At 41.3% G+C, this 18,531-nt stretch overlaps 2 protein-coding genes across 6 annotated transcripts; one reads left to right on the top strand and one right to left on the bottom strand.

The window, feature by feature from the left end:
- The first annotated feature begins 1,628 nt into the window (after positions 1 to 1,628).
- On the top strand, positions 1,629 to 5,919 carry prf1.5 (perforin 1.5). Its single transcript, XM_017714791.2, has 3 exons — positions 1,629 to 1,756; positions 2,163 to 2,706; positions 3,391 to 5,919. The coding sequence occupies exons 2-3, from the start codon at positions 2,171 to 2,173 to the stop codon at positions 4,409 to 4,411; spliced, it is 1,557 nt and encodes a 518-aa protein (XP_017570280.2). The 5' UTR covers positions 1,629 to 1,756; positions 2,163 to 2,170; the 3' UTR covers positions 4,412 to 5,919.
- On the bottom strand, positions 4,838 to 15,429 carry smarcad1a (SWI/SNF-related, matrix-associated actin-dependent regulator of chromatin, subfamily a, containing DEAD/H box 1 a). Of its 5 annotated transcripts, none has more exons than XM_017714787.2 (23): positions 15,023 to 15,429; positions 13,656 to 13,755; positions 13,382 to 13,511; positions 12,935 to 13,007; positions 12,648 to 12,724; positions 12,416 to 12,526; positions 12,235 to 12,316; positions 11,422 to 11,894; positions 10,387 to 10,583; positions 10,143 to 10,233; positions 9,918 to 10,017; positions 9,756 to 9,815; positions 9,499 to 9,574; positions 9,220 to 9,355; positions 8,945 to 9,076; positions 8,119 to 8,214; positions 7,842 to 7,959; positions 7,513 to 7,628; positions 7,044 to 7,232; positions 6,839 to 6,957; positions 6,531 to 6,713; positions 5,498 to 5,604; positions 4,838 to 5,397 (listed from the first exon to the last, which is right to left on the bottom strand). In XM_017714787.2, exons 1-23 carry the CDS (start codon positions 15,159 to 15,161, stop codon positions 5,336 to 5,338), a joined length of 2,967 nt encoding a protein of 988 aa, XP_017570276.1. In that variant the 5' UTR covers positions 15,162 to 15,429; the 3' UTR covers positions 4,838 to 5,335. The 5 variants fall into 5 exon arrangements, with proteins under 5 accessions (XP_017570276.1, XP_017570277.1, XP_017570278.1 ...); XM_017714788.2 differs by having other exon boundaries at positions 11,422 to 11,891; XM_017714789.2 differs by having other exon boundaries at positions 12,941 to 13,007.
- Between the last annotated feature and the right edge of the window lie 3,102 nt (positions 15,430 to 18,531).

Here is an 18,531-nt window from a genome sequence, read left to right as displayed (position 1 = left end):
GTCCCCAAACTGTTTCCACAAAGTTGGGAGCCTGAAATTGTCCAAAATCTCTTGGTGCTGAAGCTTTAAGAGTTCCTTTCACTGGAACTAAGGGGCCGAGCCCAACTCCTGAAAAACACCCCCAGACCATGATCCCCTCTCCACCAAACTTTACACTCGGCACAATGCAGTCAGACAAGTACCGTCTCCTGGCAACCGCCAAACCCGGACTCGTCCATCGTATCGCCAGACAGAGAAGCGTGATTGGTCACTCCAGAGAACACGTCTCCACTGCTCTAGAGTCCAGTGACGGCGCTTTACTCCACTGCATTCCACGCTTTGCATTGCGCTTGGTGATGTAAGGCTTGGATGCAGCTGCTCGGCCATGGAAACCCATTCCATGAAGCTCTCTACGCTGCTCTTGAGCTGATCTGAAGGCCACATGAAGTTTGGAGGTCTGTAGTGATTGACTCTGCAGAAAGTTGGTGACCTCTGCGCACTATGCCCCTCAGCATCCGCTGACCCCGCTCTGTCGTTTTACGTGGCCGACCACTTCGTGGCTGAGTTGCTGTCGTTCCCAATCGCTTCCACTTTGTTATAATCCCACTGACAGTCGACTGTGGAATATTTAGTAGTGAGGAAATTTCATGACTGGACTTGCTGCACAGGTGGCGTCCGATCACGGCACCACGCTGGAACTCACTGAGCTCCTGAGAGCGACCCATTCTTTCACTAATGTCTGTAGAAGCAGTCTGCAGGCCTAGGGGCTCGGCTTTATACACCTGTGGCCATGGAAGTGACTGGAACACCTGAATTCAATGATTTGGATGGGTGAGTGAAAACTTTTGGAAATATAGTGTACCTATTAATACACAATGATTATGGTACTAGAATAAAGGTCATTATATTATCTCACTCTATACTTCTCTATCCCAAATGCATGTATTTACTGAAATGCCGAACCAATAAAAGCTGAAATGTCTCTGCTATTTCTCACACCAGTTACATCACATCGTCTGTGCTTACATTCTGAACTTGCAAAATATGCATCAAGTATTATTTGTAAGTACTTCATACTTGCCATTAAGCTAAGGTAGGCAGCCCTGTATCGGATAAATTTCAGATATGCTCACAGTTCAGACAGCTCAAGGTTCTTATAAAAATGTATGTTATAATTTTGTGATGCAACTTTATTTCCCTCTCCCCAAAATCACCGTACCCACACTACCCATGATTGCACAGTGCTCACTTTAAAACATGGAGACAGTTTTAAGTTGATGGCAGAGGTTTGAATTGATGTAAAATACTAGTTTTGTTCATGTAACCTACTTTTGATGAGCATTTTTATTCTTAAAGCATTTGAATTGAATAAATCTATTTAAATGGTTTGTTGCCATTAGATACACAAAATATTTTTCAGCTTGAACTGAAATCTTTCTACAGTGTATAATAGAGCATACAGGTCACTAATCTCAGCCCAAACATTCTTTGCACGTTGGAATACCACACAAAAGGATATGATCTCAAAAGCCTCTTCTCTCTACATAATCCTGCCTCTGTCTATGCCAACCCTCTATTGCCTCGGAAAGTCTCGTGAGCACCCTCCCCCACAGCTGGGAGGGACTGGATATCAAAACAAAACCAGTCAGCGGACAAGATCTGTCTGCATCTGGAAAAAACGGCTGGAAAGGAATACACTCTTGCTTCAAATGCCTCAACCTTTCACAGAAGAAGTGCTGTAGCGATTCGTGAACAAAGGCCAAAACCAAGCATAACGGTAAGTGGGTCAGTGCCGAAAATCTTTTTTTTTTTTTTTTTTTTTAAACGCTCGTTTTGGGTTTTTTTTTTTTGCTGCACTGCATGAACAGAACTAAAGCCAGCAGTTGGAGGCCTGCCGGTTTGACCTCATTTGAAATAAAAGTGTTTAAGCAGTCAGTGAGTCAGTAGTCTTTACCCATGTTGTAAACATAGATCAAGTAATTCACAAAAATGAGTTAAAACTCTGTTCTTTAAAAATTTGACATATACTGCAACTTCCCTCTGGACATTTATGCTGGCTTTGAATCTCAATAAGATAACTCTGACTATATATACAATCTGGAATAAGCAATAGCTTAGAATAAACCATTTTGTAATACGAGCAATGACCTCACTTAAGTCAACCTTATATTTCCTCTCTTAAGAAGCAATCATGGGTCTTCAGAAACTCACTGGTCTCCACCCGTTACTATGCATCACCATAATCTTGACCACGTGGCACAGGAACTCAGGATGCCGTACAGGAACAAGGCCAGAATGTGGGGAAGCACCCTTTGTGCCTGGCTACAACCTGGCAGGAGAGGGCTTTGACGTGGTCCGTATGCGCCGCAAAGGTGCCTATGTGATAAACGTTAAATCCCACATGGTGGACAATCACACTTGTACAGTATGCGAGAACCGCTTCCAGGGAGGCCAGGTGCAGAAACTGCCCTCAGCTGTGCTGGACTGGCGTCCCTTCAGCCGCTGCAACAAACAGCTTTCAAGCACTCTTCACCATTCTATTGACACCCTCATCAAGAGTTCGACATCGCTCATCAACAAGAACTGGGCAATGGACCTGAGCCTTGATGATCTGGGCAAGGTGATCTTAGGAGGAAGCCATTCAGATATAGCCAAGTTCGCTCAATCACAGCACATGATGGACAAGGCGACCTTTGCCCTTCATGACATCAGCTGCATATATTACAGGTAAGTGCAGATGACTTGGTTTCAAAATTTCTGATGGTGTAGTATTTGGCACATTGACTCCTAAAGCCAGTCCAAAAAAAAAACAACAGGTCTCATAAATACAACGGAGGTACAGTAACCAGAAAAGTAAAAGACAACCATTAATTTATTAATTTCCTGTCAGAACAGCCAAGTTTATTCCACAGCATCAGGGGAAAAAATATAAAAAGTTTAACTGGAAATTACACAGATTCCTCAACAACTGAAGACATTGGTTGTTGGTTAGTTTAGTGGGTAACATCTGTGCCTTGTAGACTGGGGTTCAATCCCCACCTGGGCAAGCACCCTACACTATACCAATAAGAGTCCTTGGGCAAGACTCCCAACACCGCCTTGGCCTCCCTATATATAATGATCAAATTGTCGTTGAAGAGCGGCAGCCAAATGCCGTAAATGAAGACAAAAATTTAATATTTAGTGTGTTCATGCTTCCATTTTTGAAATAGTCATATCAATCAACAAGAATTTTATCTTCTTATTATGATTGAAAATCAACATTCTTTCATCCAACAACTTTGTACTTGGACAGATGTTTTCCTGACTCTTGTGACCACATTGACTGGCCAGAGAAAACAGATGATTCACCAGCCATTTTCAGATACCAGTGTCACAGCTGAACAATGAGGTTTTCCTTTTTCTCCCCAGTTACAGGGTAACGGATCACCCAGAGCTGAGTGCTGAATTCTCCAAGCACATACTACGACTACCTAGACATTATGACGAGAAAACGAAATCCCTGTACCGCAGGACTATTGACACATATGGCACACACTATATCCGTCACGTCCACCTAGGGGGACGTGTGAGACGAGTCACAGCTTTTCGAACTTGCCTTGCAACCTTAAAGGGCCTCTCTGAGTCAGAGATAAAGAAATGCCTGAACTTTGAGTTAAAGATGTCTCTAGGATTTGTGCCTGCCAATGCATCCCTTTCTAACAAATGCACAGATATCCTCAAGAATAACATGAACATGGGTTTCTACCAGGGCTTTATGACTCACAACATTGAGGTCTTGGGTGGGGAAAAATACTTTCCAGACCTCGTGCTCCATCAAAGTCCATCTGAGGCATACACGAGCTGGATGAAGAGCTTGTATGAGAACCCAGATGTCATTTCATATGCTATTTTTCCTCTCCATCACCTGGTCACTGACCCAGAGCTGAATGCCAATCTGAGAAGGGCAGTGACTGAATACATTGAGGAGAACATGCTTCCTGTGGAGAAGCAGAATCAAGATTGCACCCCCACACCAAACCTGGACCACAACTGCTGTCCTCTCAGAGCAGGGCGTGGCACCTTGAGAGTGGCAGTGCAGCGAGCTACAGGTCTAAACGCAGATTTCTTCACTCAAACAGACGGCTATGTGAAAGTATGGTATGATAACAAGTATGAAGAGACTGGAGTCGTGATGGACAACAACAACCCAGAATGGTACATCAGTTATAACTTTGGCTCGATAGAGTTTGGCCACGAGTTAATATTTGAAGTGTGGGACAGCGACGTCTTTTACAATGATCTGGTTGGAAGATGTGTGGTCTATCCTGAAAGAGGGATTCACTCATACAGCTGTAGACTAAAGAAAGGAGTTTTTTACTTCAGCTACAGCACCATGTGCGATGCTCACCTGACTGGCCATAAGTGTGGAAGATACTCTCCAAAACCATAAGTGCCTCTATCAGTCACTTTCATTAGTTTACACTGCTCTTGCTTCAAAATAGAAATAATGGAGATATCTTGAACACATTTCTGTAAATCTGTCACATGTTCCTAGAATCTCTTGAGGGAGCTGAAAGTATTTTTACTCGCAATATACATTTTTTTTTTTTGTTTTCCCGCTAATCAACACAGCTCTTCAAGAACCAATGACTGAACACAGAAAGGCAATACATTAGTTTCAGTCTATCATCTACATCTTTTTTTCTTTAAGGCACCATGGCTACATGATCACTGCTTGTTTTGAGCAATATTTTTGAATTGATTCAGAATTAATTTTTATTGCATGTACTGCATATACACAGAATTGTTACGTTTTACAGTAATGCATAACAGCATAAATTTAGACTTACCCCTTAGTCAAGGAAGCAACTCATGATTAAGGCTATAAAATGTCTTTATTTCACAGGGACAGGTTTATATAAATACAACAAGAACATATATACAGTTCACCAAAAAGACATAAGGAGGTGGCACAAATCCCCATGACCACTAATGTGAATCATGGATTTGGATTCAGCCCGGGAGTCTTGTACTTTCAGCCTGAATATAGGATATGAAACATGAGGTAAACATTACATTACATTACAGCACCCATACAAATCAGTCCATGGAGTTTTTCTGTGAAGTTTAGAGCGTCACAGCTGCTCTCGACAGGCCATTTCAGCTTTTTCTTTCCCTCTAGAAGTTGTGCGTAATTTAACACGGATTCAAAGTAACATAACATTCCCAACAGAAAGCAGGTACCGGGTTGTTCGGTCTGCCCATTAGTGGTCTTGCTCATATTTGTACTAACCACTGTCTTCAGATGAGTGGAATGAGAATGATGCACTGAGACAGGACAGTTAACACACTGGAATTCTTAGCTGTAAATGTGTCAAAGACCCAGCGATACCTTTAGCAGCTCTGCCATATCCTCAGACATGGTGCCCTCATCTCCTGCAAGAAAGGAAAAAGGTATAGAATTGGAGCTGAAGCAGTGAAACGAGTATAGCAAATGTAAAAGTTGTGTATGTGTTGACCTATCGCTTATCCTCACCTTCATCAGTAGTCATGTCTTGTTCAAGTTTGAGCTTTTCCTGTCCTACACGAAGCATACAGGCCTCTATGGAGTCTTTGCTAACCAGTTTAATAACCCGTACAGTCCTGCAAGTACACCATTATATTACCAACTCTTCATTTGCTTAGGCATTATTGTGATAATGTATTTTCAGTTTGGGAGGCAAGTGCCAAAAAAAGAGGACCCTCCAACAGCAATGTCCCTTGCCACTATTGTACAGGCTTGGCTTTTGTTATCAAAACTTTTATGAAAAATCCTGTTTTGTGAAATACAATTCTCATGACTCAACATGTAATCTGCCCGTTTCTATACCCGAGTTTAGACAGCAGGGTCAAATACACAACATGTAACATAATTGAGATGTTGTAAGAACCAAAGTAAAATGAGAAAATTAAAATGTGTTTTGATTTTTTTTTTTTTTAAGTCTTCAACAGACTGGGTATGTGGAGAGGGGAGGGTCAACTGGCATGACAAAAATGGCTATTTGAACTATGAAAATCCAACTGTAATGATGGTAAGCGGTTAGTTTTTAACACGGAAAGCACATGGACAAGGCTCTGAAGAACGACTTGCACTGTGAGCAGAATATCCTAAACGTACATGCAGTTTGCAGTAACGTTTATTTTACTGACCAACGTTTTGTTTTTATCTCTGAAATGATTAGTGCTTACAGAGCGGATCCTCCTACTGGTCACCTTTTCTTTTCAGAACATGAGTCCTTGCCTACATTTAAACACCAAGGTTAGTTAACCAAACGTTCAAGCTGTTCCTCTTCTGCAGTTACAGATACTGACCACAATGACCTTAATTCTAAATTCCCGACTTACAGAAAGACAACTAAAAAAAAAATGTAAAAATCACACATATAAAAGTATTGCTACATACAGCACATCTATTTCAGACCACGTCTTAATTCCACTGTTTGGGATCCACGTTTAAATTCTTAGCACAGGGCTAGAAAGAAACCTCTTTGCCTGGGTCTTCACCCGTTTCACACTGCTACTACACTGACCTGGTCTGCCCCATTCGATGACAGCGGTCTTCTGCTTGCTTGTCATTGAAAGGATTGCAATCAATATCATGAAGGATCACCGTGTTGGCAGAGGCGAGGTTTATTCCTTGGCCACCAGCACGAGTCGAAAGAAGAAAGACAAATATCTCAGGGTCTGTGTTGTATTTGTCAATAAGGCCAATTCTAGGACAGAGGGAGCAAAGAGGTCACCATCATCATCATCATCAACAACAACAACAAGAGACCGCTGTGAAGAGCACTAAGAATGAGCCCAGCATACTGATTAGGTGAGTGATATCCATGCCAACCTTTCTGCCATAGGTGTGGAGCCATCCAACCGAACATACTCATGGCCAAGGTGTTTCAGCAGAACCTCCACAATGTCCAGCATCATGGTAAACTGGCTGAAGAGCACCACCCGGTCACCCTGAACATTATGCAAGTTAGCAGGCAGTATTTATAATTAACATTCACACAAATGGATAAGGCCAAATCTCAAAAGCGCCATATTACCTTCTCTTTGAGCTTTTCCAGTAGGTTGGTGAGCAAAGCGAACTTTCCAGAGTCTAGGATGAACTTCTTTTCCAGCTGGAACTTACTGATGGATGCATACTCCTTACACAGGTTATGCAGCTCAAAATCTGACATGACTTCCATGTCTTCCTGGATCAGTGCAGGATCTGCATCAAAATGTGTTGGTTCCTAATGGAAAAAAACAAGATTACTCAGTGTCAAAACAGCAACCTGGCGAAAGGCTGAGTCTGTGCAGTACAAACTCGGCCAGCATAAAGGTTACGCTAAACAGCAGCCAAACCTCTTCATTAGTAAGAGTTTAAACATAGGTTTACTGGTACAGACATAAATAGCTTCGTATTATTTTGTCGTTTAACCAATTCTTTACCCCCAGAGTAACATACCTTACTGCACATAGTTTCTCACTACACAAATGCCAAATAATCACCAGTGATAGCCCTGTACTGACCTTCAGCATGGCTCGACTCATGGCAGCAAGTTTTTCAGTGGTGTAGTACTGCCGATGCAGGAGTGGGTGGTTGGCCATCTTCCGCAGCTGCATCATAACATTACTAAGCTCGCGCTCTTAAGGTGCACAAACGACAAAGGAGAACAATGAACTGATGGACATGCAAAAGAGTGACAGGGCCTGGTCTATTTTAACTCCAACATATTAGAAGAGTGATGTCAAATATACGAGCCCCGACCTTGCCAAGACACTGCATACAAAAAAAAAAAAGAACTAAAGGTGCGTCACAAATATCTAAATACTCCTGCATGCACAATTTGAATACATACTCTCCCCACTGACAGTCTTCTTGAGCCTACTGAAGAGTTTATCATAGAGCTGCTGCTGAGCATCACTCATGGGACACATTTCTATCTTCTCCACTTTGGGTGGCAGTTGCTTCAGCACCTGTTCGGACATTAGGAAGACACTTATTTCATTCACAACACTTTTAAAGATGAGTCACTTTAAAAACATTAACCTTTACTCATATTTATCATGGGGTCTAACGTGAAAGCTCGTCACTCTTTCTAATACAGGTTCCTCTCTTATTTTGGCAATCAATACCTCACTCTTGACTCGTCTCAGTATGAAGGGCTTCATAATGAGCTTGGCTTGAGCAATTCTCTCCTTATGGAAAGTACTCTCCTCTTCTGATGATTTCTATGGAGAAGGGCATCACAAAAGTTACAAAAACATTAACATCATGTATTATTTACTTGGTGAAAATTAAAAAAAATTGTTTTCTAAACAATATAACATGTGGGCATGTTTCTAGAATGCACAATAAATCAATGCTGCAAGCTAGCACTATAATTGAACTTTTTCCTGGCAAAATCAATCCTCATACTCAGTTGTTAATATGTGTAACTAATGAAATAAAATTTCATATTTGCAAAACATGTATTGTAATGATTAGGTTTAAAATACTTAGTCTGACAAATGTACACAGACTAAACACAAAGTTGTGCAAAAAAAATAAAAGGTACTGCTAACTGTCACTTAAATCGGAAAACGCTACTAAAACTATAAAATAATTCACTAAATTACTAATACAGTTTTAGTTAATTTGGGTCTAAATATGTCATGTTTCTGACAACAACAACAACAACAACAACAACAACAACAACAACAACAACAACAACAACAACAACAACAACAACAACAACAACAACAACAACAACAACAACAACAACAACAACAACAACAACAACAACAACAACAACAACAACAACAACAACAACAACAACAACAACAACAACAACAACAACAACAACAACAACAACAACAACAACAACAAAAAATGACGACAACAAGCTTGAGAACACAGCTGCTTCACTAAACCCGCAAAATTCCCCCATTTCTAATTGCTCCTTTCTAATTGTCTCCTTACCGTGGAGAACATCTTGGAGATTTGGGAGGTGCTGCTGGAGAACATGGAAGGCATGATGAAGTTGAGCAGAGATATTAGTTCGAGCAAGTTGTTCTGTAGAGGAGTTCCAGTCAGAAGCAATCGGTGTTCAGCCTACAGACAAATAAGCGATTTCTCACTGAAATTGAAAAATATGAGCACACCAAAAAAAAAAATAATAATAATAATAATAATAATAATTCTTGACTGAACACATTACATTACTATTGCCTAACATTTAATGAGAGTGCACCAACATTAATGGCCATGAGATGGCGGTAGCGCAGCGAGTTCATGTTCTTCAGCATGTGTCCCTCATCAAACACAGCATATTTCAGTTTCAACTTGCGGAAGAGGCTGCGGTCATTTTCATTCCCTATTGTGAGATTATACCTGCAATGGAACAGACAACCACAAAATGTAAACATTTGTACCTCCTCAACATTGTAATGTGGTATGCAACATCACTGAGAAGCACAAATGTATTTGAAACCTCAATCTTAGATGCTGTGCAAAAAAAAAAAAAAAACCCTTACGTAGACACTATGACATTGAATTCCACTTGATTGTTGAGAATGTCATGTCGGAGGTATCTACGGTCCTCCACAGAGCCTGCAAGAACACATAAGTAATAATTACAAGATATGAAGTTCACAGTTCATCTTTTGGTTTGGGGGAAAAAAAAAAAAATGTATGAACACTTTATAGTGTAGAATGCCCAAGTTTACAACTGCCTAAAAACTAAATCTCACCAAAGTAACATCAGAATATAGAATGACTGCAACTTACTCACCATAGTAAACAATCACCTTCAGACTTGGGCACCACAGCCTTAGCTCTCTTACCCAATTATCTGCAGGGGAGAGATGAGTTATATTCAAAAAGGTACGAAAAAAAAAAAAAAAATTAACGTGATGCATTTCCTGTATGTGGTTCCCAGAACTTCTTGCCTTACCTACAGTGGAAGAAGGTACGGTGATGAGATGAGGGCCCTTAATCCCCTTTTGATAGAGATACGCTAGGAAAGAAATTGCCTGAATTGTCTTTCCCAATCCCTGAAGGCAAAATAGAAAAAAAAAAATATATATATATATTTTTTTTTTCTTTTCTTTTCATATTCAGGTAAACAACTAATTCTCTATTTTAAAAAAAAATGAGTAACCAAAAGAACGACACTTACCATTTCATCAGCCAGGATCCCACTGAGCTTGTGCTGGTGAAGAAGTATAAGCCATTTCAAGCCTATCAACTGGTATGGCTGTAATTTCAAGCTGAAAGAAGGCAAAAGATAATTACAGATAATCTCAAACTCAAAACATATCTGGAAACAAAGCGTTGCCTTTCCTGTACTTATGCTGTATGTGTAGGTTTAACAAATAAGAAACTTGAAATAATTTCATCTCTGTAAGGAATTGCTTCCTTACTGGCTGTTGAGGATGGCTGGCTGCTTCATAGAGCACATGCCATTCTTGATGACCTGGGTGACATCTTTGGTCATCTTCCTGGAAATACTCTCACACCTGGTCATGAGCTGCTTCAGCACCTGCCTTTCTTTCAGCACCATCTTACAGCCGTGCACCAGCTCCATAGACAGGCTGTTATCCTTACAGAACTGCTCATTCTGGGGAAGAGATAAGTGATACTTTTTTAATCCCACCTCCCACCTCCGCATTTCACCCATCCGAGAAGTGAAACACCACATACACACTAGTGAGGCAGTGAGCACACTTGCCCGGAGCAGTGGGCAGCCCAATCCACGGCGCCCAGGGAGCCGTTGGGGGTTAGGTGTCTGTCGGCCCTGGGGATCGAACCGGCGACCTTCCGGTCACAGGGCCAGTTCCCTAACCTCCAGCCCACGACTGCCCATGAAGTGCAAACGAGTGCAAACACAAATGCCAGGGCAAGTCAGTTCATTGTCAATGTCAATCTTGTTGTGTTTCATATCAAAAGTAAACTTAACCTCTTGCTTTTCAAACTTATTAGTTTAAGTGATGGCACTGCAATGAAACTCCAAGAAAAAATCCGCCAAAAATGTAGAAGCACCTAACTGTTTAACTCAAGTCAACGAGTTGTCATATTCACTATATATAAGAGTAAAAAACGTGACATCTTTCTCTTTGTGCTCCGAGTTCATGTGTAGGGCAAAAGAGTGATCTCGCCACACTGTAGATTCTTTATACAATGTCTAGATTTACAGAAAGATAATACTAAATGGTACACTAACCCACCTGCAAAGACACTCCTTCAAATAAGCATGCAAAAGGTCTTTTAAGCAAGTCTGCTTGCTTAGTTTCGCATCAGCTGAAAGGACTAGTGGCATGAACTCAAAACACAATTTACATTTTTCCAGGATTTAGAAGTGGTGAGACTGAAGAAAACAGAAAACTCAAAAGCATTAAGTTGCGCAACTGTGTCTGAAAAATAAATACAAGAAAGTTGAGAGTACACGGAATCCTTACCACATCTTCCCATGTGTTAAACGGCCTCAGTAAGATTATCTTCTGGGCCTTCTTCAATGAACAACCAGATATCAAAGTCAGTTCATCTAAAGAAGCCTCCTGGAGAAACTGTAATATCTGGTCCTTGATACAATCATCAATGCTACTGTCTTCGGCGTCCGAATCAAAGTCGTCGGAAACACTGCCAGCTTCGCTATCAAGCTCTTCGTCATCTGAATCACTGCTTTGCTCGATCTTATCTGCTTTTTCTCTCTTAAAACGAGCGAGTGTTTTTGTTTCTATGGATGTTGACCTAGTAGAGGCGTTTTGTGTTTTTTGAGTGGATTTGCTCGAGACAGCCGAGAGCCATCTGGAGAGACCGGCATCTGGCCTTTGCTTCCTCTCTCTGTTGCTCTCTTGGCTGCTCTCTGCAGGCTTCAAAGTATCTGATGCTTTGGATTTGTTGTCTTGATCTCTTTTAGGGCTGGAGTCTTCTGAAGTTCAACAGAAAAACAATACGTTTCAAAATTCACAATTTACATTAAAAGACAACTTTTCAAAATTTCTGCATAATTCAACTGTTATGACGTTAAAAAGTCAGTCACGTTGGTTTGATGTAAAAAGCTACACTGCAGAGAAACTTTGTGTTTCTGACACAAATATAGAAAAAATATCTGCTACCCAAAACAACCAGTGAACCTTTAGCGAATTAGTGAATTGAGCTTTTATATGTAATGTTAAAAAAAATGTTAATGGTGTATAATTTGAAAAATTAGTGGACTTCCCAGTTGCTGTGTCCAGAAATATTTCAAGGATGAAATACATTTCATTTACCTGATTCCGATGAAAATATCAGTAGAGATCCCAAGGCATTCTCAAGATCCCAGTCATGCTCTCTCAGGACATCCCTCAGCACCTGTAAAGCACACAGAGCGAGAAAATAAGAGCAATGAAATAAGAACATAAAGAATACGAATTCTTGTCTCTCAGAAGCGCTTTACCAACTTCAGCCCACCTCATTTTCAAACTTAGGTAGGTTCTTTTTCAGTTTGCGCACCAGAGCTTCCTGTTGCTTTCTGCTCAGCTCCTGACTCTCTTCCTCAGGCTCAGGATCAGAGTCAGATTCCTACATTAAGATAATGAACTCAATAAACGTAGCAGGCGTATACTGTTATTATTCTGAAATAAAGTCCCAACAGTTGGCTGAGCCAGCTTTACAAACACCCGGGAGTTATGAAACATTTTACCACAGTTTTTCTCCGCTTCTTTGGCTGCATCTCACATTGATCACTGTCTACCGACGTCCCTTTCACTTTGGATGAATCTATTCACAGACCACAGACATTAACCACAGAACTTTAGTAATAAACATTCCTTACTTTGCTGTTTTAATATCATAAATTTTCCACAGGGGTTACTAGCTACTACATTTCATTTCATGTCACATTTTGTGTCAGTGTATGGAACATGTTAAACAAATGATCACCATACTCTGACCAGGTGGATTACAACGTGTTAAATGTCTGATGTATACCTTCACCTTTCTCTCCATAAACCAGCAAACAACACGCTACAGCTCCCTCCAGTGTGCTTGTGTTCTCAATCACCTGTTGGATTTCAAACCGTTTTACAAAAAGGTTAACAGCACAATCAAACCTTCAAACTGTAATCTGAACATTGCACGCAAAAGGTTTTATATTTCAACACATCTACCTACATATATACACATACATACACACATACACATATATACATACACACACATATACACATACATACATATATGAATCTTGAGTCATTTACATCATCTATTTTTTTATTTATTTATTTTTTCTTCAGCAGCAGCTCTAAAACCTTTTAGCCTAAGGCCCTGAGTTTATCATAAAACAATATAGCAGCTACACCCAACTGAACTGTGTCATTTCTCTCTCGCCCTAAATATCTAGGCTCGGCCGACCATCATCAAGAAAAACTAAATTACCTCCAGTATTTCACTTCGGCTCTTCTGGGGGAACATTTCCAGGAGTTTGGCCACTTTCTCCTCCAAATTCAAATCTATGTGCTCTTCACACTCTCTTGCCTTCTTCGCTGACGGCTGTACAGCAGGCTCCCTGCAAAGCAATCTTCATTTGGTAACTCGACCAATATTTTGAGAGTGAAAGCATTGCACTTTTCACATGTGACCAGTGAAGCAGCGGTCAAAAGCTGCCCAATTTCATGGTAGCATATCCATGTTATTTCAGCGTAAAGCTTACTTGACTTTTCTAACCACTTCATCATCAGAAGACACATCTTCCAGTGCATGCCTTGGGACTTTTCCTGGTGCACGTCTGCCATCTGGTTTCACCTGGTGCGCTGCCGACACAGAATCGAAGGTTTTCAGTCAAACAACTCGTTCAATTTTAACAGCACTGTTAAGTAGAGGTGGAAGACGAAGCCTCTCACTGCAACACACAAACATTTTCCTGACGGATAACAAGCATCATGATGTTTAATTTCACAAGACAGGCCAGAAAAAAGGATCCAGTGGTGCTACATTTTAAGGGGACCCTTCCTGTCAGTACTTGCATGCCTTAAATCGGTATTCATGTGCTACACTATTAAAGCATGATCTAAACCAAATGGGAATGTTTAGTGTATTATTTAAAAAATGAATAGATAAAACATTCCTCGACGAGGAGGCTACCGTCGTCACACCTGGTTGAACTGGAATCAGTCCTATGACAATAAGAGCATCAATAAAAGTTTCTCCTGAGCATCCCACTCTAGCCAAGGTTGAAAAGGCTGAATGATCTGCTGGAGTTAAATGAAACATTTCCTCACTCTGCGGACAAGACAGCAACCATTTGACGCAGAAGAAGAAAAAAAAATAGTTTTAAGTCATATGAACCCCAATACGGTGCTCATGTCCAACACCATTAGAATACACAGCATTCAATATATTCTAATGGTATTGGACATGAACACCACATTGGGGCTTGTATGTCTTAAGTCATTTAAAATCATTACCAAAACCTGAGCATTAAACGTTTAACCCGTGTTAGACAGAACTAACTGTCCTCTCCTCGCAACGAAACATGCAGCTGGACAGTCTGTAAATGACCATAAACTCAGCACGCTGGAAGGAAGGGTGTGACGTCACGTGTCACCCTGATGACCAAATGTATCGGCCGTCCAGGCGACTGAACCAGCTCCAGGGACGGACAGGGACGGTACTTATTCGCATACAAACCCGATAAAAACTCTCTGCTTCGCTAATTTGCTACCGTGACCGTCTCGACTCGCCAGAGCTAATGTTTCCCCACAGACGGCTACGCGCTTGCTGCTTCGCGCTATTTAAGACCACTCTCCTCACAAAACGGGGGGGCGAACAAAAATTCAGCCAGTCGGTAAATATGAGGAGCAGTGATCACACCGAAAGGGCCCAAGCTCATTCCTAGACGGCTAAAACCGACACTTCGCATCGGGTGGTTTACCGGCAAAGGAGCTAACGGCTAACCGGAGGCCTTTGTTATTCCCAGCAAGCTAGCTACCGCTAACGGTACTCCTTTGAACGTAACGGTCACTCTCGTGGCCTAACGCCTCTACATGCCAGCAGTAAACCTTCGCCGTAAATTCTTACCCAGGTAATTCTCTTTATCCGAACTGGACTTACTCAACACTCTGCGCTGCTCTTGTCTGGGAAGCCGGACCGGCGAGGAGACGCTTTCACCGGGCTTTTCTTTCTGGAAGCGGAATCTATCGAGGTTGAACAGACTCATGGCTCTACCTCAAAGGACCTCTCAGCAGCTAACGCGGCTCTAGAGAGGCTTCAGCAGCGGCTTAGCTACCGCGTCCCCTGTGTTCGTACGGCTGAAACAGTCTGCTGCTTTTCTAGCGGAACGCAGCGCATATCACTCCATCCTTAGCAATATAACACAGATACACTAGCGAGCGATAACCTGCACTTTCCTAAGGTAAACTGTCATAACCGATTCAGCCTCCTGAAGAAAGGATGCCGGGCCACACCAGTGAAGCTCATTCCCGCCACAAGCGAGGTTGCGTCATCCTCCCGTCATGTCCAAGAACCAATAGGAACGTAGCACGCAGGACGAAGCTGATTCCAGATCAGCTCATTTTGCCAGCATCCACCTGGGTTGCCAGACCGCGCTTTATTAAAGCTGACTTCCACCGATTTTTCGAGATTTCTGCACACATGCGGCCACGACCGGCGAGCCCACGCTTCTTCTAAATGTGTTGTGTAACGCTGACAGTGGTAAAAATGTGGTCATTCAGAAAAAAAGATTTTTTTCAGGTTTTTATATAGTTTTAATTTTATAATTTTTTTTTTACAACACTACATGTCTCTCTCTGCCCTGCCAGGAATGTCAAAACTTTAATATAGGACTGTAAAACCATGTCTGAGGCAAACATGCAACATATTCGCAAAATTTTCAGGTAAAAGTTCTCTCTGAGGCAGCTTTTAGAGGCATTCATGCTTCAGACGTCTGGTTCCTATCACCGCCACTATGAACAGTTCTGCCTGTGAGAGTCTGTAGAAGGACCAAGTTCACACCAAACCACTCTGAATGACTTTTAAATCTCAATGGTTGAATTATTCAGAAAAAAAAAATCAATGTAATTTTCCTTTTAGCACATTTTATGTGATGTATAATGACACCATATATAAGAACCAATGGGAACGCGACACAATGAGATGCTGATTCCAGACCAGCAAAATCCATAGCTTCTATAAAAGTGTGCAGCAGTACATCTGAAACAAAAATAATGATGTATCAAATTCCTATTGATCTGTTTGTGAGTATAGTGCTGGTATTCTCAAATATACTATTATTTTACATTGGCCCTTAACCACATTGTCCACTAGGTGACATACTTTCATAAGAAAGTCATAGTCGTGTCACCTGGCCTTGCTCAGCCTGTGGAGGGCGCCACTCAGCATGCTTCAGAGGTTGGGGGAGCAGCAAGCTCTTGCATAAGAGAGATGGCTAGCTATCCATGAGTGCCTCAGTGCTTTATAAAGGCCACAGACTGCATTTGGTTTGAACGTATGAAATGTAATGGAAAATTTTAGTGATTATAGTTGGATGTTTTACAGTTCAGTTGCATATGAACAAATAATCATAAGCCAAGAAATGATAACGGATAGATGTGACACATTAGTTATAGCTCATCCCGATTATGATTGTAAGTCGCTTAGCTGTGTTATAGTAAGGGTTTGTAGCATCACCTCTATTGGTGTTCACGTGTAGCAGGATTTCAAATCCATTTCCAAATCATTCAAAAACAGCCATTATTATTAAAATAGTTGATGATCGTCCTCGAATACTGCACTTTTGACAGAACTCGTCAGAGTCGTCAGAGATTTGGGCGATTATCCAGGTGTGCACTTGTTATTAATGCCTGTTATAAGGTAAATCATCTCTCAGCCAATCACATCTGTGTTTCTGTTAGTCTGAATTAGGCCTAGAGATGGGAAAAGGTGTTACTGAGGAAAATGTAAGCATACCTTATGCTGTTCATCTGTTTTTATTGCACTCACAAGGCGAAAAAATGTTTTGGATTAAACTATATGGAAGACTATGCTATTTTATTATATCTATTTCTAACAAATAACATTACAGAGCAATGATAAGACCCGTTAGCTAGCTACATTAAAAGCTAATACCACTGATTTTTACACTTTTAAAAAAACGCTCAAATGGTTAAAACGTAAACGAATTCATTCCGAGTGATTTGATGTGAAACGCTCTGATATAGAGAAATTTACCAAGCCAAAATTGTTTTACATTAAATAAACATTAATAGTGATAGGAGCCAGACATCTGAAAAAATTTCTAATACCTCCCTCTAATACCTGAAATTGTCAAGAAAAGGCTGCCGGATATCTGAGACATTGGTGTACAATAGTTCTGACAGAAGGCTTTGACCTAGCAGAGTGAAACACTAGGTGTTGAAATGACCGGGGTTCAATCCCCCACCTGGGTAAGCCCCCTACACTATACCAATAAGAGTCCTTGGGCAAGACTCCTAACACCACCTTCGCCTACTTGTGTAAAATGATCAAATTGTAAGTCGCTCTGGATAAGAGCGTCAGCCAAATGCCATACATGTAAATGTAAACACACAACACTCTTAAAACAGTCTTGGGGCAGTCGTGGGCTGGTGGTTAGGGAACCAGCCTTGTGACCGGAAGGTCGCCGGTTTGATCCCCAGAGCCGACAGCACATGACTGAGGTGTCCATGAGCAAGACACCTAACCCCCAACTGCTCCCCAGGCGCTGCGAATTGGGCTGCCCACTGCTCCAGGCAAGTGTGCTCACTGCCCCCTAGTGTGTATGTGTGCTCACTAGTGTGTATGTGGTGTTTCACTTCACGGACGGGTTAAATGCAGAGGTGAAATTTCCCCGTTGTGGGACTAACAAGGGTCACTTAATCGTAATTAATTAAAAAAGGTAGGACACTGTCACTCTGTGGTGGTACCATCTCAGTACCTTTACTCAGGGAGCATAGCTGAACCATAATCCAATAAAATTATATTTTTTAAGTGGTACTGACTCCACACACCCCGTCTCGTCTCCAGGCTTTTTATTTTATTGTTCTATTTTAAAACATTAGTTTATAATAAACATACAAATGTCTCCTTTTCCACTAGGAAAAACTTACTTAAGGTAAACAGTTGGACCTTAAAACTGCTGTTGCACCTTTGAGGGTCCCCCTACATTGTTTGTACCTTGATGAACGAATCATGTACCTGCATGGTACCTTTATTTCTAACAGTGAAGGCAGCATGAGGCAAAGTACCCCCCCCCCCCTCCCCCCCCCCAAAAAAAATACAGTCATTATTTCAGCATCATCAACCTTTTATATAAAAGTCAGAAGACACATGTAGATGGGTAAGTTCCTTTACCATCAACCATTTCACATCAAATCACTCTGAATGACATTGGCAACTGAATTCTGCTGGAATTCTGGAGAATCCATGGAATTCCCTTTCAACTCACGTTCAACTCATAACATAAATAACGTGATTATATAAAACGAACATGCGTTTATTAAAGCTTGCTAAAAGACCTTGTGTACAAGATGACATCTCCTCAGCATACACTGCTGTTCCCACTAGCTACAGTG

Source organism: Pygocentrus nattereri, chromosome 28, assembly GCF_015220715.1.
Source record: "Pygocentrus nattereri isolate fPygNat1 chromosome 28, fPygNat1.pri, whole genome shotgun sequence".
In the NCBI taxonomy this organism is placed as follows: domain Eukaryota; kingdom Metazoa; phylum Chordata; class Actinopteri; order Characiformes; family Serrasalmidae; genus Pygocentrus; species Pygocentrus nattereri.
Note: the sequence above shows the minus strand (reverse complement) of the source record. Positions and strands in the feature narration are given on the sequence as shown.